Source organism: Cornus florida, unplaced genomic scaffold (genome assembly GCF_030987335.1).
Source record: "Cornus florida cultivar Cherokee Brave unplaced genomic scaffold, ASM3098733v1 CherokeeBrave_3.0.0_Hap2_Chr05, whole genome shotgun sequence".
Classification (NCBI taxonomy): domain Eukaryota; kingdom Viridiplantae; phylum Streptophyta; class Magnoliopsida; order Cornales; family Cornaceae; genus Cornus; species Cornus florida.
In genome coordinates, this window is record NW_026775575.1 from 80,654,651 (window position 1) to 80,674,274 (window position 19,624).

The window sequence follows — 19,624 nt, forward strand, 5'->3', positions numbered from 1 at the left end:
ATTAGAATTACATCAACAATTTCACATCAGCTTCAAAAAATAAAAGATAGCATTTGAGAGTCAATTATATATAATGAATATCTATTAATGTAAAACAATATTCCATAGTCTACGTACTTTTAACATTTTTCCACCAAGGCAAGGCTCACACGCATATAAAGCAAGCAATAACTAATTGTGATCTTATTTATACTTACAAAGGGTATCCAAGTTATTTTAATTATTATTTTTTTAAATCATTATAGAGTCAAAAGGATAATAATATTTTTTTTACATGTAAAAAATTATCTGACATATTTAAAAAATAACTTTTAGAATGTGAATGAAAAACGAATCAATTATATATAATGTGAGTTATAATAACAATAAAAAAATATTTTAATGTAATATTTAACCACATCGGTGTTGGTGAAATTAACTTAAAGGAAAAAAATTAACTGATTTATGAGACACATCTCAATCTTCTACCGAGAGAAGTTAGAAAAAAATTATTCCTAAGGTGGGCCTTACCAACACTGCATCATGGTGGAGCCCACATACCAATATTGGACTTTGCATAACAAATAATTATGTAAAATTGAAAAAACTAATGTAGGATTTTTTATTTATTTTATAATATATTTATGAGAGAAAATAAAATAGGATTTCAACACGTGTACGGTGGGATGAGCATAACTTCTCTGCTCACCTACATTATAAATAGGAGTGAGGTCTCTTCTGGTGAAAATCATCCTACAAGTGTTTTGAGTAATCCAATTTCCACTGAAATCAATCCTTTCCCGTCCTTAATTCTCTCTCTTAACCTCTAGAAAATGTCTAGCTGCGGAGCAAACTGTGGGTGTGGCTCTGACTGCAAGTGTGGCAGCGGTTGCAAGTACGTTAATTTTCTCCTCTCCCAAACAACCAATTAATATTTTCTTCACATTTTTTTCCCAGTAAATATATTTTCTTCCCATGTATGGTGGTTATTTATATTCTTCTCTCAGTCAAGACAATTTCTCATTTTCTTTCAACTTGCATATAATGCATTTTCTTTTTGTTATATTCACACACACACACACACACACACACACACACATACATAAAAAGTTAAAGATGCTTATAATTTTGTACATATTATACATATTTTCTGAACTTTTTATTTATTTATTTGTTTTATTTTTCCCATGGGTTGATTGGCAGATGTGGAATGTATCCTGACTTGGAGGTCCAGACCGCAGCTCATGCAACCATCGTCACTGGTGTTGCACCAAACAAAACGTAAGTATCTCATTGAAAATTCATGCATGCAAATAAAACTTTATGAATAAAAAAATTATGATCTGTTATATATATATATATATACATACAGAAGGACAACACACACATAGAGAGCTCGTCTAGTGCACGAGACTCTTGTTATTGTAAAGTCTGAGGATGTACTCAATCTTATTTCTACATGCTTAGACACTGTTTATTTGTTTTGAAACCATGATCTCTGGATCAAAATGGTGCAACCTTTTCATTGCGCCAATGACTCGCCCTCATAATATATACAATTTTATATGGACATAAAACAATTAATAATAATAATTGATTACTGTTGTAGGTATGCGGAGGGATCTGAGATGAGCTTTGGAGCAGAAGGAGGGCATGCCTGCAAGTGTGGTAAAAGCTGCACCTGTAACCCATGCAAGTGTGGTAACAGCTGCAACTGTTGATCAAAATTGGACCCTGACCTCAAAAAAAGCAGCTGTGGCTTAATATAAAATAATTGTGACTTTGTGTCGTAAGTTTTTACAGTAGAATAAGACAGCCATGGGCTTCTCTTAATGTGTCTTGTGGCTACTTTATTAGTGTAGTAGTTGTATCTCAGTCTGCTTTGTGGGTATTGGGGTTTTGATATCTGTATTAAGGAGAAGCTGGATTGTACAACAAGAATGAAATTAATATAGGTCCACTTCAGCCCAATTCCTTGTCACCTCTTTTGTAGCTTGAAGGCGAGGCACTTTTACTACTATTATGTCAGTGCTTTGGATTTGGAATCGGATGAAATTTAATTCAAAATTTGTACTAAATTTTTGCAAATCACAAATTCAAGACACTGATTCGGTGCCGCCAAACATAGCATATATATACAAGTACATGAGGAAATCACAGTTATTAAAGTACATTTGTTAGAAGATTTTAGCAAAAAGGGAGCCATTCTCAAATTCAAGCTTCTATGCTAGGTTTGATAGTGAAGCCAAGTTGAAAGCATGAAGATGTTTAGACCTAAAATCCTCAATCTGTTTTGCAGTAGTGCATATTCTACTACTCCAGTTAATCCACTCGATCTTGGAAGACTTCACTTTCTCAGTACTCAATAAATTTAACAAACAACTTCGCATATCATTACATGTAGCCTTAAGGATCTTTTAACATTGCATAGATTTAAAAATTTTTATTACTCACACGAAATAGATTTCAGATTTGACACCATATGTTAACGTCAGTGGTCAAAATAGTTTTAATATAAAGATTAAAGGTGCTGGAGAATAGTGAGGACAAGGATTCAATTATTACCTCCAATATATCATAATTTTTTATAAAAAACTTCCTCTTCTTTTTCTACCAACACCCTAAGTCCAAATGGATACATTTGATTAGATTTATGGCTCTATACTTGCAAAATTTCAATCGCTTATCCTTTTCATGAGTAAATAAATATGGTGAAGTTAGGAAGAATCTTAGTTTTTGTTCACAATTATATGTTATACTGAGTTTAAACTTTTAATTAGTTAAGGTGACACACTTGTATGTTTTTATTTCAGGGGGGTAACATAAATATTTTACAGATATATAATTGAAATATAGAAAAATTAGTAGTATATAATGATTAAAAAAAAAAAAAAAAAAAAAGAAAAAAACAGTGGGGGCATTGCCTCCGTAACATTATCAGGGTGGTATTAAAATTTTAACTGGAGACTTTTTGACTTTAATATTATGTTAGCCATTACCCACTCTTGAAAAAAGAAAAAAACAAAGAAAAAAAAAAAACAAACAAACAAACTACTTTTAGAAGTGATGATGGTTACTAACCATGGCTATTTTAGCCCACATTTTAGTGTATTATTCTAATGGGCCATCAAAAGTGTAAATTGTTGAACAACGTTATATATTCACCCTTATACATCCACGTTGTTTGGACTACCTTGTAACCCGTCACCCCCTAATGACTGGAGGGCCTATTAATGATCTGGACATAGACTCTATTTTGGTGACTGGTTGATGTGATATTAGATTAAGGGCGGAGTCTCACTTAGATATCATTTGTAAGGAGGTCGGATCCAAAAAAAAACATACTTGCGTATTTAGTCCTTTCCATTCGGATAGTAGGAGAAACCCATCTAACACTTATCCTACATGAGGCATACAGTTGGATGGCCCCCAAGCAGTGATTTGCTTAGGCTGGGTTCACTGTATATATATATATATTTTTTTTTTGGGTGGTGAAAACATAGACCAATTTGATATTTTTTATTTTGAACACTTTTCATGCTCATATCTGTATAGTTAGGAGGTATCCACACATATAAGTGTCAATAACCTCTCTCCTTAAAGACTATACAATCAGTGCGGGCAGGTTGTAACATATATTTGTCACGATCCACCCCGCTTTGTAAATATTTTTTGCTTTGCTTTGTGCTCGGAATTTTCAAAACGTATCTACACATTTACGAAGCGATCACACATATAAGTTTCAATAACCTCTCCCTCAATGATGTGAAATGTCACCCACATAGTGACGCGTTTTATAAGACATGAAGATACCACACACACACATATGTATCATCCTCCTCCTCCTCGTCATCGTTTCCTTTATCCCATGAAAACGGGCCAGTTGGCTTCATGAATCATTTTGTTCTATTCCTTCTCATTATACACCATGTCCTCTAATTAAATTCAAGTTTTTTAAGTCGTTTTTAATTACTTCATCCTACATTTTTGTCTCGTTATCACTTACCTTCTACACAATCAATTCGATCTTTCTCTATTTATAGGTGCAATATTGGGCTTACGCGGAATATGACCATACTTTCTATAAATTTTTTTTTTCATTTATAGACACTATACTTAATCTTCCTTTCATAGCCTTAGTTATTTATCTTATCTCTTCTAAGTAATTCTCATAATATTTTCATTTTTTTTTAATAGGGATATATCTTCATTTTTCTAAATGGATGCATTGTATTTGTGTCTTTCTCAAGTACACACGAATATGATGTAGGTCTTGTGTATTGGACAAATAGGGTGCTCACTTTCTATCTCTTTTGAATTCTTAAAGCAAAAACGGATGAAGGGGAAGAAAAGGTGGTTTTGGTGACTTTAAAATGTGTCGATCAACTTATGAAACAATAAATAAAAAAATGGTTGTGTATTTAAAAGATGACAATGCAAGTGAGGAGGAATCAAGAGCAAACGGCGAAGACCATTCTTTTCGCATTAAAAAATGGCCATAATTGAAGGAATTCTATTACATGGGGAATCCCATCATTAATCATCACATCTATATCACTTTGATTGCTATATATATATATATATATAATATATATACATATCTTTTTCAAACATAATGCCATAATTCTACTGCATTAATATAACCAATGTGTTGCTATAACTGACGTTCAAGAGGAACTTGTAAAGAAATTTATTTATAATTTTTTTTTTTATTCATTCAATAGTTGGGTGAAAGTTGACTATCTCCAAAGCTTTGTCCAGAAAGGAGCCAAAAACATCCTTGTTATACTTCTTAATTTGTTAATCACGGTGATTAAATAAGAAAAATACTTTGGCCGAACTCTCTAACTAATTATCATTTTTGTCATAATCTCGTGAAATAAATGAGATTAGACAATTGCAACCGTACTAACAAGTAACAATATTTCAAAGATTTTTGAAACTCAATTGGGTGCACGGTGATTAATTTCTGCATACCATCACTAAACTTTCTAATATATATTGATAAGAAATGGCTTTAATGTCATAGTAAATGTTGTTTATTTATATGTGTTTATATATATATATATATGAAGTCATTGACAGTTTCAAACTACTCTCCAAGGCACCCACGTGAGAATGTCAAAATTGATGATCAGCATCATGTTTCATGCCTACGTGGCTTTAATTGTATGGAACTGTTCTGTGAAGTAGGTGATGATGGATGGGACTTTGGAGTAAAAAATTAAATGATGATGTAGACTTGTATATTTTTCTGAAAACAACATTATCTCACATTTTAAATTTTATCTGCTTCCAAAGTCACCTTCAAAACATAGTTAACTTCTAAATTTCGTCTTGTTTGAAAGTTGCCTTTCGATGGATACCAAGAATTAATTTAATTAATTAATTAATTAATTATTTTCTTAATATATATTTTTTGAGAGTGAGGAGATTATAAAATATTTCTTATTATTTGATATGATTTAATGATACCGATCTCAATCTTATAAAAATAAATTAAAATAATATTTCATTGAAATTAAATACTCAATCCCCCCGAATCTTTCATAATTTCTTCAAACCTTAAAATAAAAACAACCTTGTGACTCATACTTATGGTGCCATTAAAAGGCTAAACAAATTTTATTTTCTACCATATTAAATTATTATGCTGAAAATGAAAGGCAAAATATATATATATATATTTGTTATGTGGGCCTCACCATTTATTACACAATGGTGGTGGAATCCCATCCCTCTTCTTTTCTGCCGTCGAGACTTGGACAACAAATAATTATTCAAAATAATATAGGTTTAAATAATAAATGCAAACGTGGGATTCCAACACGTGTACGGTGGGATGGGCACAACTTCTATCCTCACCTACATTATAAATAGGAGTGAGGTCTCTAACGTTGAAAATCATCCCGTAAAGTGTTTTTAGTAAAATCCAACTTCCACAAAAATCAATCCTTAATTTTCTTCTTAATCTCTTGAAAATGTCTAGCGGTTGTAACTGTGGCTCTGGGTGCTCATGTGGAGCCGATTGCAAGTATATTCTCTTTCTCCCTACAATCAATTAATATCTTCTTCACACTTTTTATTTATTTATTTTTAACAATTATGTTCTGTTCTATAGAATTTATGTTTTGATATTAGAATTAAAGAAAAATTAGTTTAAAATTTCATTTCCAACTTTAAGATTTATGCCACCGGACATAGCATAAATCTTTTCCAATCCATAAACGTAGATGTTTTCTATAGTCTTATATTATATATCTAATATTGATATGTTTTTTTTTAGCAAATGAGATCCCGTGGAGATATGGATATGGAATTGCTATTCAATAAAGTATATATACATACACATATAAACATACATAATTACATGGTTATATATATATTCACACACATATAATTATAGATCCTTATAAATTTGTACATATTATATATATTCTATACATCTTCTGAATTTTTCCCATTTATTGATTGGCAGATGTGGAAAAATGTATCCTGACTTGGAGACGAAGACCACAAGTACTGCAACCATAATCACTGGTGTTGCACCAAAGAATACGTAAGTATCTCATTGACAATTAATCATGCATGCAGATACAACTTTATGAATAAAAAGATTATGATCCATATATATATATATATATATATGCACATATATTAAAGAAAAATAATAATAATAATTGATCGGCTGCGATTATACCGGTGTAGGTATGCGGAGGGATCTGAGATGAGCTTTGGAGCAGAAGGAGGGCATACCTGCAAGTGTGGTGATAAATGCACCTGTGACCCTTGTACTTGTTGATCACAATTGAACTCCTCAAGCCTCAAAAAAAGTAGCTATGGTTTAATATAAATAATTGTTTACAGTAGAATAAGACAGCCATGGCCTTCTCTTAATCCACTACTACTTGGATTCTTAGAATGGCCTGTGGCTACTACTTTAATGGTGTCTTTGTGTAGTACTTGTGCCTGAGTCTGCTGCTTTTGTGGTTGTTGGGGTTTGATATATGTGTATGAAGGAGACGTTGAAAAAATGAAATTAATATAGCTCCTTCAACTGTTGTGTAATCCCTTCTCTCTTCCCACTGTAATTGACTGTTTTTTTTTTTTTTTTTGAGCACCCATTTAAATTTAAAGAAACTCGAACTCGAACATCCCTCGAGCCGTGAGAACTTAAATCTCACCGTTCGCACCGTCCACTTTCAGCGTAAAATATTTTTTTATGATAACCAAGTACTAGAAAAATAAAAAAATATTTTTCTAAACAGACTCATTGTTGAAAAAGTAGACCAAGTCTTGGTCAATGTTAGGCTGCCTAACTAGCATTGTTAGGCTGCCTAACCTACTATCTTTATAGGCTTTCTCAGGATCATTGGATTAAAATGAACTATACATAAAAAAAAAATATAAAAATAAAAAAAAATATATAAAAAAAACTTTTATACATTAAAAGATGAGGAAGAAGTAGGGCTCAAATCTCTTACTGTGAGTTACCCTGCAATCCCCTGCTGTGAACTGATGAAAGACCTTAGTTTGGCCACGTGTGCTTCAGTTTGTAATATGTCTGTGGGTTCCACTAAAATGGTGCAAAACGTATTATTCCGTTAAATTTGTCTTCCGTTAAACATTCATCTCTCGGCATCTCTGAAAAAGCCCAAAAGAGCCGGCTTTACAAATTAATTGAGCCGTCTCCAAAAAATTGGGTTGAGCCGTCTCCACATTTCTTCTTGAGCCGTCTGTCCATTATTTTTTTTTTCTTTTATTTTTATTTTATTTTGCTTGGCAAGGAGCCGGCTCTAAAAATTCTGATCAAAGGAACTCTGATCACCTTCACCATAAAAATTCTGATCAAAGGAACTCTGATCACCTTCACCATCAAAATAAGCTATTGACACAGTTCTGTAAAACTAATTTCACACCTCTGTAAAACTTTCATTTGTCATTTGTTAATGTAAATTATGATATTTTTCTACTTGAAATTGACATTGGTTAAGCATTCTAACATATTTGAAATGTTGGATAATTGTAGGATTTTTTTTCTATAATCTTCAATAACCATTCTAGTGAATGTAAAATCTTACATAATTGTTTTTTTTTTTTAACTGAGTTGGCTTCATTAGGTACCAGTTTATTATCCAAATATTTTTTCTTCTCATGTATGCGGCAATTACACATTTTGCAGGTTATTATGTGACATTTATGAGAAAAAATACATTGTGAAGTTTAATAAGTAGGGACACTGATTACCTTCACCATCAAAATAAGCTATTTACACAGTTCTACTAAACTAATTTCACACCTCTACAAAACTAATATCACACCTAAATTTAACATTTTTTAATTCTTTCATTTGTCATCCGTTAGTGTAAATTATGATTTTTTTTTACTTGAAATTGACATTGGTTAAGCATTCTAGCGTATTTGAAATCTAGCGTAATTGTAAGATTTTCTTCAATAATCTTCAATAACCATTCTAGTGAATGTAAAATTTTCCGTAATTGTTTTTTTTTTTTTTTTAACTGAGTTGGTTTCATTACGTACCAATGTGTTATCCAAATATTTTGTCTTCTCATGTATGCGACAATTACACATTTCACAGGTTATTATGTCACATTTCTGAGAAAAAATACATTGTGAAGTTTAATAAGTAGGGACACTGATCACCTTCACCATCAAAATAAGCTATTCATACAGTTCTACAAAACTAATTTCACACCTCTGCAAAACTAATTTCACACCTAAATTTAACATTTTTTAATTCTTTCATTTGTCATCCGTTAGTGTAAATTATAATATTTATTTACTTGAAATTGACATTGATTAAGCAATATAGTGTATTTGAAATATTGGATAATTGTAGGATTTTCTTCTATAATCTTCAATAACCATTCTAGTGAATGTAAAATCTTCCATAATTTTTTTTTTTAACTGAGTTGACTTCATTAGGTACCGATGTGTTATCCAAATATTTTGTCTTCTCAGTATGCGGCAATTACGCATTTCACAGGTTATTATGTAATATTTATGAAGAAAAAAATATTGTGAAGTTTAATAAGTAAGGACACTGATCACATTCACCATCAAAATAAGCTATTCACACAGTTCTGTAAAAACTAATTTCACACATCTGCAAAACTAATTTCACACCTAAATTTAACATTTTTTAATTCTTTCATTTGTCATCTGTTAGTGTAAATTATGATTTTTTTTTTTTTTTTACTTGAAATTGACATTGGTTAAGCATTGTAGCGTATTTAAAATCTTCGATAATTATAGAATTTTCTTCTATAATCTTCAATAACCATTCTAGTGAATATAAAATCTTGCATAATTGTTTTTTTTTTTAACTGAGTTGGCTTCATTAGGTACCAATGTGTTATCCAAATATTTTGTCTTCTCATGTATGCGGCAATTACACATTTCACAGGTTATTATGTCACATTTCTGAAAAAAAATACATTGTGAAGTTTAACAAGTAGGGACACTGATCACCTTCACCATCAAAATAAACTATTTACACAGTTCTGCAAAACTAATTTGACACCTAAATTTAACATTTTTTAATTCTTTCATTTGTCATCCGTTAGTGTAAATTATGAATTTTTTTTTCTTGAAATTGACATTAGTTAAGCATTCTAGCGTATTTGAAATCTTGGTTAATTGTAAGATTTTCTTCTATAATCTTCAATAACCATTCTAGTGAATGTAAAATCTTCCATAATTTTTTTTTTTTTTTAACTGAGTTGGTTTCATTAGATACCAATGTATTATCCAAATATTTTGTCTTCTCATGTATGCGGTAATTACACATTTCACAGGTTATTATGTCACATTTATGAGAAAAAATACATTGTGAAGTTTAATAAGTAGGGATACTGATCACCTTCACCATCAAAATAAGCTATTCACACAGTTCTGTAAAACTAATTTCACACCTCTGCAAAACTAATTTCACACCTAAATTTAACATTTTTAAATTCTTTCATTTGTCATCCGTTAGTGTAAATTATGATTTTTTTTACTTGAAATTGACATTAGTTAAGCATTCTAGTGTATTTGAAATCTTGGTTAATTGTAAGATTTTCTTCTATAATCTTCAATAACCATTCTAGTGAATGTAAAATCTTCCATAATTGTTTTTTTTTTAACTGAGTTGGCTTCATTAGATACCAATGTATTATCCAAATATTTTGTCTTCTCATATATGCGGCAATTACACATTTCACATGTTATTATGTCATATTTATGAGAAAAAATACATTGTGAAGTTTAATAAGTAGGGACACTGATCACCTTCACCATCAAAATAAGCTATTCACACAGTTCTGTAAAACTAATTTCACACCTCTGCAAAACTAATTTCACACCTAAATTTAACATTTTTTAATTCTTTCATTTGTCATCCGTTAGTGTAAATTATGATTTTTTTTACTTGAAATTGACATTAGTTAAGCATTCTAGCGTATTTGAAATCTTGGTTAATTGTAAGATTTTCTTCTATAATCTTCAAAAACCATTCTAGTGAATGTAAAATCTTCCATAATTGTTTTTTTTTTAACTGAGTTGGCTTCATTAGATACCAATGTGTTATCCAAATATTTTGTCTTCTCATGTATGCGGCAATTACACATTTCACATGTTATTATGTCATATTTATGAGAAAAAATACATTGTGAAGTTTAATAAGTAGGGACACTGATCACCTTCACCATCAAAATAAGTTATTCACACAGTTCTAACAAACTAATTTCACACCTTTGCCAAACTAATTTCACACCTAAATTTAACAGCTCTTGGGATTTAATGGAGCCGGCTTTTGAAGTTCAATGGAGCCGGCTCTAAGTTGTTGAGCCGGCTCTTTGAGTTGGCAGCCGGCTCATAATAAATATGGAGCCGGCTCATAATAAATATGGAGCCGGCTCTCAGAATTTTTAGAGCCGGCTCCTTGCCAAGCAAAAAAAAATAAAAATAAAAGAAAAAAAAAATAATGGACAGCCGGCTCAAGAAGAAATGTGGAGACGGCTCAACCCAAATTTTTGGAGACGGCTCAATTAATTTGTAGAGCCGGCTCTTTTGGGCTTTTTCAGAAATGCCGAGAGATGGATGTTTAACAGAAGGCAGATTTAACGGAATAATGCGTTTTGCACCATTTTAGTGGAGACAAACTGAAACACACGTGGCCAAACTAAGGCCTTTCATCAGCTCACAACAGGGGACTGCAGGGTAACTCACAGCAGGGGATTTGAGCCCGAAGAAGTATCATTAACATGTGAAAAGCTCTGTCACAAACATGATCTTGATAGGAAAACACAAGCAATCAAAACTAGGTAAATTACACAACCATATGACCTTCCGTTGTATTTGGCAAGGGACGGTTCCATCAACAGTTTCCTTGCAACATATATATATATATATATATATATATATATATATATATATATATATATATAGAGAGAGAGAGAGAGAGAGAGAACTAGCAAGGTGACCGAAGGAATTTTTCACAATGAGAGAGATCAAGAAATCACTACTTGACAACTTTGTGAACCCCTGGATAACGTCAAAAATTTCTTGCTATGACTTTTCTGGATTCATAGTAATGTGAATCGTCAATTTCTTCAAAACTTTACAATTCTTTAAAAAATACTCTGCTATTTTCAGCCCTTCTTCAAATCCATCAAATATTTTGATTTCGATTGCCTTGAGATGAAACAACAAACAAGAAGGCATATCCTAAGGTGGATCCTAATTATCATTGTCGTGTTTATAAGGATTTTAAGATTCTGCAGACAAACTGAAGTAGGATTTTAAGTCCTCATCCAAAAATTTTATAAACGTAAGACATAGGATTTTAAGATTCTGTAGACAAACTGAAGTAGGGACATTTAGGACAAAAAGACCAAACAGTTCAATTACCACCAGACTTTTACAATTAAAACGGTCACGAAGCAGCGCATCATATCCTTTAAGTTTTTGTTGGGGACTATTCCGAATTTCGAAAGGTAACAATGGCAACCCATCAACAAGGTTTAGAGTAGTTTGTGATGTCCAGAGATACTTGCATTTGGTTGACAAGACAGATTTTGTTGGAAGAAAGGAGAGAATATGACCAAGAAAGGAGAGAATATGACCTATAACACTGCTTGGTAAATTGGTAATTCTCTCAATTTCACTCTCCTCAGTAAGCATTTGGCGTTTTGAAATTGAATCCATGACTTTGTGATAATATCAACAACTACAAGGAAATATGAACTACTAAATTGGATTATGAACAATGCGAACAACTTATTATAAATTTATGCATGAATCAATCACATCAATCCCTTTTCGAGCATTGTGGAGGGGGTTGGGTAAATACAAGTCCACATACATCATTTTAAGCAAGGATTCATGTTGAACAATTGAAATCCACGGATAATCCCACAACCCGACCCAACAAAAATGAAACCCTAGCATTTGATGCCCTAATTTCCACATTGCCCAGAACAGGGATTGATGTTGTTAAGAAAACACTGCAGAAAGAAGAATCTTCCCAAGAAACAAAGCGACCCATTTCATGACCTCATGTTCCGAAGCTCCTTCGTAAATTATAGAAATTAGTCCCTCAAATAGACATACAAGTATATATATATATATATTTGTTTCTTGTAAAATAGATCACAGGTGAGGTTTAGAGAGAGAAAGAACGCATACCTATGGTTAGCGAAGCATTCGAGAGAGTTTCAGAGAGTAAAGAATTTTGCTGATGGGTTGATTTCAACGATGATGAAGTTAATACAACTTGAGCTTCAGAGCTGGAGAAGGTAAATCAGTGCATTAAATAAGAGGTATTTACTGAAAGCTTTGAATTGGATTGGTGTCCCCTAAAATCTTATAAAAAAATAATTTCAATTGGAATAAAATTGCAATTTTCATATTGGTTTTGGGGTAGTGCAATTGGTTTTGAAAAGCGCAATCTGTTCCACTTTGACAATGTTTAATATTTTAGAAGAGTATTTCGAAACTTAAACATCGAGACCGGTTGTGGTTTCGTTTTGGCAGTACACTTCGGAAATTTTCTTCAATTTCTAACTCCAAAACTCACCAAAGATGAAAAATAAAATGTTCTCACCAAAATACATTTTCTAACGTGGTATTTTCATACGAATCATGGTTAATGCATATTTGTTGCACTTGTTGTTCCAATTCCGAACATTGAGACACAAAATAAAACAAAAATTACAACCCGTCTTGAATGCCCAGCCAAAAGAATGCTTTGGTATTGAGAAACTTTTTTTTTTTTTTTGGTAAAACGAACTCATACACAATTGCTCGGAAAGTCCCTTTAGAGAGGCTAAATTTGCTTTGGTATTGACTTTTTTTTTGGTAAAACGAACTCATACACAATTGCTCGAAAAGTCCCCTTTAGAGAGGCTAAATTTGTGGCTATTCCCCCAGCTGGCTGTGGTATTGACAAACCATACCATACTAGCTTGTGCAATTAACTAGGGGCCTGTTTGGAGGCCCATATCTGTTATTGTTTTCATGTTTTGGTTTTATTTTTGGGCCAATATCATGTTTGGAGTGGGTTGATGTGGTATTGAACAATGTAAAAACATTATGAAATTTGGGCCAAAACCCATATCAAAGAATTGGTGATATTGGGTGATATGGTTTACTGTAGCGGCCATACTAACCAAAACCAAAACCATATCAATCTTCATTTAACTATACCGGTGATATCAAGTATAAAAAATCGCATATCAGAACCGAGCCATTTTTCATCGTCATTTTCTCTCTCATCGCGCAGCTCCTTTGGAGGCGATTTCATGGGCGATTGTTCTTCGTTTTTGTTACACCTTCGTTCCTAGGCTACAGATCAATCAATCCTCCTATACTTGGTTTTCAGCTCAATCGTCTCTCTGTTATGTATTTGTGTGACCCCGAATCTGAAACCCTAGATTGTTCTTCATCATCATTTTCTCTCTCATCACGCAACTCCTTTGGAGGCGATTTCTGAAGCCGATTGTTTTTCGTTTTCGTTACACCTTCGTTGCTAGGCTACAGATCGATCAATCCTCCCGTACTTGGTTTTCAGCTCAATCGTCTCTCTGTTAAATAGAGTGTGACCCGAATCTGAAACCCTAGAGTTCTTCGCAACCACAGATCGACGTTTCTTCTCTGGAAATTTCTGTTGTTTGCTACTGAGAAAGCGAACACGCTAAGGTTCAAGACTTTTAGCCGAGCGTTAGCAAAGCGGAACGAAGCGTCGGTAGGTTATACATTCTGTGTATCGGTTTCGTCAAGGGCGATTCTTTCAGGTGCTCTTTCTCTCTCTCTCTAAATATATATATATATATATACACTAACAAAATTCCAGATTTAGTTCCATAACTATAGTTCCACAATTCCATATTCTTTCAGTAGCAAATATAGTAGCATAATCCAGATTTAGATATAGTTTTATTCTCTGCAAAGTGATGAATAATTCTGTGTATATAGAAATGGGAGTGCATAATTTCATAACTCAATTTTAATTTTATAGCTAAAAAGTAAAGCCTATTTCAGCAACTTATGAAAATTTATAAAGTATCATTCAAACCAATTATTTGGAAATTTAGCCTTCATTAGTAACTGAGATCATATGAGATGTTTAGAAATATAAATTGTCTGATTCAATTAAATTAATAAATTAGAAATAAGCATGAGATTAAAAATAAAATACCTAACTTTATGTCATACAATCCCTATCCGGCCTTATTATATTGTAATTAGATGTGAGATTTTTGTATCCTCATATTTTATGCAATTACCAGGCACAATAAAATGTGAGATTATAAGTTGCATTACCTTGAATAAGTTACATTACCTTGAATTTGATACGTTGAGAGAGTTTTAAGATTTGAAATCATATACTTTGACAGATATGGACCTTCGAGATCACTGCTCTTCTCAACCTTTAGGAGAACATCAACTAGAGAAATGAAAACTTATCCAATTTGAATCACCTAGCTTATATAGAAATTGCCTTTAAAATTGAGGAAGGAGACTGATTTTTAAGAAAATCATGTGGTTGATTTAATTGATTTTGACAAATAGAATTTAAATCGAACAAAATGAAGAAAATGGTGAGAATTTGAACTGAAGAAAATGGAAGAAGACTAATTTTTATCACATTTTTACTTCATTTTTTCTTCTTTTTTGCCCCTTATTGAAGTGTTTTATAGACAGTACCTTTTTTACTTATCATTGACGTGTTGAATTATGAATCAAAACACAATTCAATGTACTAAACTGTTCAATTACTTAATAATAATCAGATGGACATGAACAATGACAATGTTGAGCAATACCCATCAAGAGACATTCATTCTCTTGATGGTGACAATGGTGAGGATGTTGTAGTTGTTGAACAGGTTGATGCCACTGTTTGGTGTGATGCCCATCAAGAGAAATTCATGCTCTTGATGGAGGAAGAGGTTGGAAAAGGAAATCGTACAGGCACGACTTTTAATCCAAATGGGTGGACACATATTGTGGACGCAATGTTATTGGAAACTGGAAAGAAGTATACGAAGGACCAATGTAGACAAAAATTCAATAATATAAGAGCATTGTACAAAGATTGCAAACAAATATTATCTGAGACTGGTGTAGGGTACAACAGTGAAACTGGAATGATTGAGTTGGAAGCTGAAAGATGGGTTCGATTGTGCAAGGTTAGTATTTCAATACGTGTCTATTTACCATACATATAGTAAGTAATTAGTGATTTAGTATTAAAAGGGTTTGATGAACAATAATTGTAAGCTGATAACGTGTAGGTTCTCAAGCATGGAAAAAAAATAAAAAAACAGGGGTGTAAGAATTATGAGCAGATGGTAAGGATTTTTGGGAATACACATGCTACTGGCAAGCATGTTCATCCTTCTACAAAGCCACCTAGAACTCACCAAGTACTAACAATGCCTCAAGTGGCAACACATGAAGCTCAAATTCATAACACTGAGGGCAATGTGGGCATGACTGATGTAGAACGACCTAATGTAGAAGGACCTATTGACCTCAGTCCTACTCCCAAACCTGTAGCTAAGAAACAGAAGAAAGAAATTTTTTCCGAAACAATGTCTTTAGTGATGGAATGTTTGACTAATATTGGGAACGCGAAAGCTGATAAAATTGTAAAAGCCATAGCAGAATCATCTTCTAGTTGTCAACCATCTCGATTTACCGAAATGCCTGAAGTGACATCTCCCAGTAAAAAAGAAAAAGAAATGGATCCCCAGCTTGAAGAGTGCGTTAAGATCGTCAACACATTAGTGGGGATTGATGATACCCATTATGCTAAGATCGTAAGGATGTTTGGTGAGGACAAGGTGTGGAGGGACATATTTCTTCGCATTCCTGATGAAAGGAAGGTTGGGTGGGTGATGAATCAGCCTCTATGATTTCTTCGGTATCTTACTTTTATATGCTTTTGGATGACTGTTTTATAACTGTTTTTACATTACTGTTGGATGACTGTAATGAATTTTTTTTTATCTACTGCTTTTACATTATTGTTGGAAGACTGTATTTAATTCCTCTATCTACTGCTTTTAAATTAATGCTGGAAAACTATTTATGTTCTACATTTATTGCTTTTACATTGTTGCTGGATAATTGTATGATTTGGTATGTCTTTTCCATTTTGCTTAATTTTTGTTACAATAACTGCTTCTGTTTATTCTTAAATATGATAGTAGCTATGGATATAAGGACAATATTAACCATTTATGATGATGATGATGAGGAGGAAATTCTTGTATTGATCGCAGCCTTATATGAGTACTATTATAAACATTTTGATAAACAACGTTGTAGGGATTCCATGTTATAAGGGGAAGATTACATATTCGAGGTCTTAAATGGACATGAAGATAGGTGTTATGAAAATTTTCGGATGTACCCCAACACCTTTAGGGCATTGTGTCGTGAGTTGAAATTGTTAGGATTGAAAGATTCAAAATTTCTAACGGTAGAAGAACAAGTTGCAATTTCCCTACTTACCGTGTCTCATAATGAAAGGAATCGTGTCGTTGCTGAAAGATTCTAACACTCTACATCCATAATTTCGTATCACTTTCATACTGTATTAAAGTTAATTTGTGAGTTAGGGACTAAAATTATTGTTCCCCCGGATTTGAATGAAATTCCTAAAGAGATAAAGAACAATCCAAAGTTTTACCCATACTTTAAGAATTGTGTAGGAGCCATAGATGGTACTCATATCCATGCTGTAGTGCCAGTTGACCAATAAATACCCTTTCGTGGTAGAAAGGGTGATACGACCCAAAATGTCATGGCCGTGTGTTCATTTGATATGAAATTCACATACATTCTAGCTGGGTGGGAAGGGTCTGCTAATGATTCGAAGATTTTAAATGAGTGCATTCAGAATGAGGATTTCAATTTTCCATCACCACCCGAAGGTAAAAATATTAAGTTTCCATATTTGTGCATTTAACATTACAAATACGTTAATTTTAATACTTAACATGACAGGTAAGTTTTATTTAGTCGACTCTGGGTACGCCAATCAACCGGGGTTTTTGGCCCCTTACCGAGGTCAACGTTACCATATGCAGGAATATCGTAGACATACTAGAGGACCACGTGGTAGAGAAGAGGTGTACAATTTTAGGCACTCGTCATTGAGGAATATCATAGAGCGATGTTTTGGGTTGGTAAAGATGAGATTCGCTATATTGAAGCAAATGCCCCCTTATCACTTTGACACTCAAGTTCTTATTGTCATTGCCTGTTGTACATTGCATAATTTCATAAGATCCCAAGGTGAATCTAATGAAAATTTTGATTCTGAAACCCCTCAGTCTTCACAAAATGAACCTGATGTGGATGACGATGTTCAGGTGGTCAATGATACTAATACACAGATACGACAGATGGATATTTATCGTGATGGTATTGCCAACCTAATTTGGGAGCACTGTAATCACTAATTATAAAACTGTCTAATAGTGTGTAGAATTAAAATATGGATGACTGTAATAACTAATTATATTACGTAAATTAAACTCAGATGCTCCTTATTTATGGATAACTGTAATAACTAATTATATTAGGATATCAAATATTAAATACTTTAGTACTTGTAGGCGCACTTATGTATAGGCTTGAAGGTGAGTGACCACAATGTGCATGTGATAGAGATCCTATGCATCTGTATAGGGCTCGAACTCCAAAAAATAATGGTCGACAATTCTATAGGTGTCGAGCTCGGGAGGTATGGTCAATTACTTTTAGGTGCTATTTCTGTTACTGTTTCCTAATTGTATAATTTATATTTCTTGTAGTCACATATGAATGCATTTATGTGGGTGGATGAGTTGCACCAAGGTGCACATGTTGAAGAACAGGTTCAATCTGACTTGGACAGAGTCATTGCAATGATTCAAAATGAACAATGTAGACAGAAGTACATGCTCTTCCTAGGTTGTGGATGTCTTGCTATCACAATCATGTTTATTGTGATTGTCCTCTTGTTGCTCATTATCGTTGTTATTGAAAGATGAAGTTAGATAAACTTCCATCTTTTGTAATATATGACATGTAATACGTATTTAGTTAATTTTCTGTGTTTCATTTGGTATGTAATATATACTTAAATGGTATATTTTGAACTGCGTATTAGTTGTTGTTGTGTTATCTTCTCTGTCATTTTGGGAGTGAGCTTTAGGGTATTTGTAAAATTTGCTACTGAGGTCATTTACACTCTATTTGCAACATTAGAGAAAAAAAAAAAAGGTTAGATATATCTTGTTTACTACTTCTAATTATTTCATTCCTACCGTGTATTATTTTGTTTTTCTCTAATGTTGTTCATGTCTTTTGCTTTGCATGAGGTCATTTACACTTTAAATTTACAACTAAGCCTGAAAAAAGGTTAGATATATCTTATTTACTACTTCTAATTATTTCATTCCTACCGAGTGTTATTTTGTTTTTCTCTAATGTTATTCATGTGTTTGGTTTTGCAGGAGATCATTTACACTTTAAATTTACAACTAAGCCTGAAAAAAGGTTAGATATATCTTGTTTATTACTTCTAATTATTTCATTCCTATCGTGTGTTATTTTGTTTTTATCTAATGTTGTTCATGTGTTTTGTTTTGCATGAGGTTATTTACACTCCAAATTTGCAGCTTAGCCTGAAAAAAGGTTAGATATATCTTGTTTACTATTTCTAATTATTTCATTCCTACCGTGTGTTATTTTGTTTTTCTCTAATGTTCTTCATGTGTTTTGTTTTGCATGAGGTCATTTACACTCCAAATTTGCAGCTTAGCCTGAAAGAAGGTTAGATATATCTTGCTTGAATTAAATTTGTGGACGGTGTCCCTTGTTAATTGAATTTTGTGGGTGGTGTCCCTTGTTGAAATAATTTTGTGGGCGGTGTCCCTTGTTAAATGAATTTTGTGGGCGGTGTCCCTTATTAAAATAATTTTGTGGGCGATGTCCCTTGTTAAATGAATTTTGTGAGCGGTGTCCCTTATTGAATTAATTTTGTGGGCGGTGTCCCTTGGGTTTATTGTGTTTTGAAATTTTGGAAATGTCCATTTTTAAGGGGAAGTCATGCCAGATTTTTTTTTAAAAAAAATAATAAAAA

At 32.7% G+C, this 19,624-nt stretch overlaps 2 protein-coding genes across 2 annotated transcripts; both read left to right on the forward strand.

Moving 5' to 3' along the window:
- The first annotated feature begins 735 nt into the window (after window positions 1-735).
- Window positions 736-2,057, forward strand: LOC132307093 (metallothionein-like protein 1). Its single transcript, XM_059804757.1, has 3 exons — window positions 736-874; window positions 1,183-1,260; window positions 1,589-2,057. The coding sequence occupies exons 1-3, from the start codon at window positions 813-815 to the stop codon at window positions 1,698-1,700; spliced, it is 252 nt and encodes an 83-aa protein (XP_059660740.1). The 5' UTR covers window positions 736-812; the 3' UTR covers window positions 1,701-2,057.
- Window positions 2,058-5,862: 3,805 nt separating this feature from the next.
- LOC132307094 (metallothionein-like protein 1) lies at window positions 5,863-7,047 on the forward strand. Its single transcript, XM_059804758.1, has 3 exons — window positions 5,863-6,013; window positions 6,458-6,538; window positions 6,688-7,047. The coding sequence occupies exons 1-3, from the start codon at window positions 5,961-5,963 to the stop codon at window positions 6,779-6,781; spliced, it is 228 nt and encodes a 75-aa protein (XP_059660741.1). The 5' UTR covers window positions 5,863-5,960; the 3' UTR covers window positions 6,782-7,047.
- The last annotated feature ends 12,577 nt before the right edge of the window (window positions 7,048-19,624 follow it).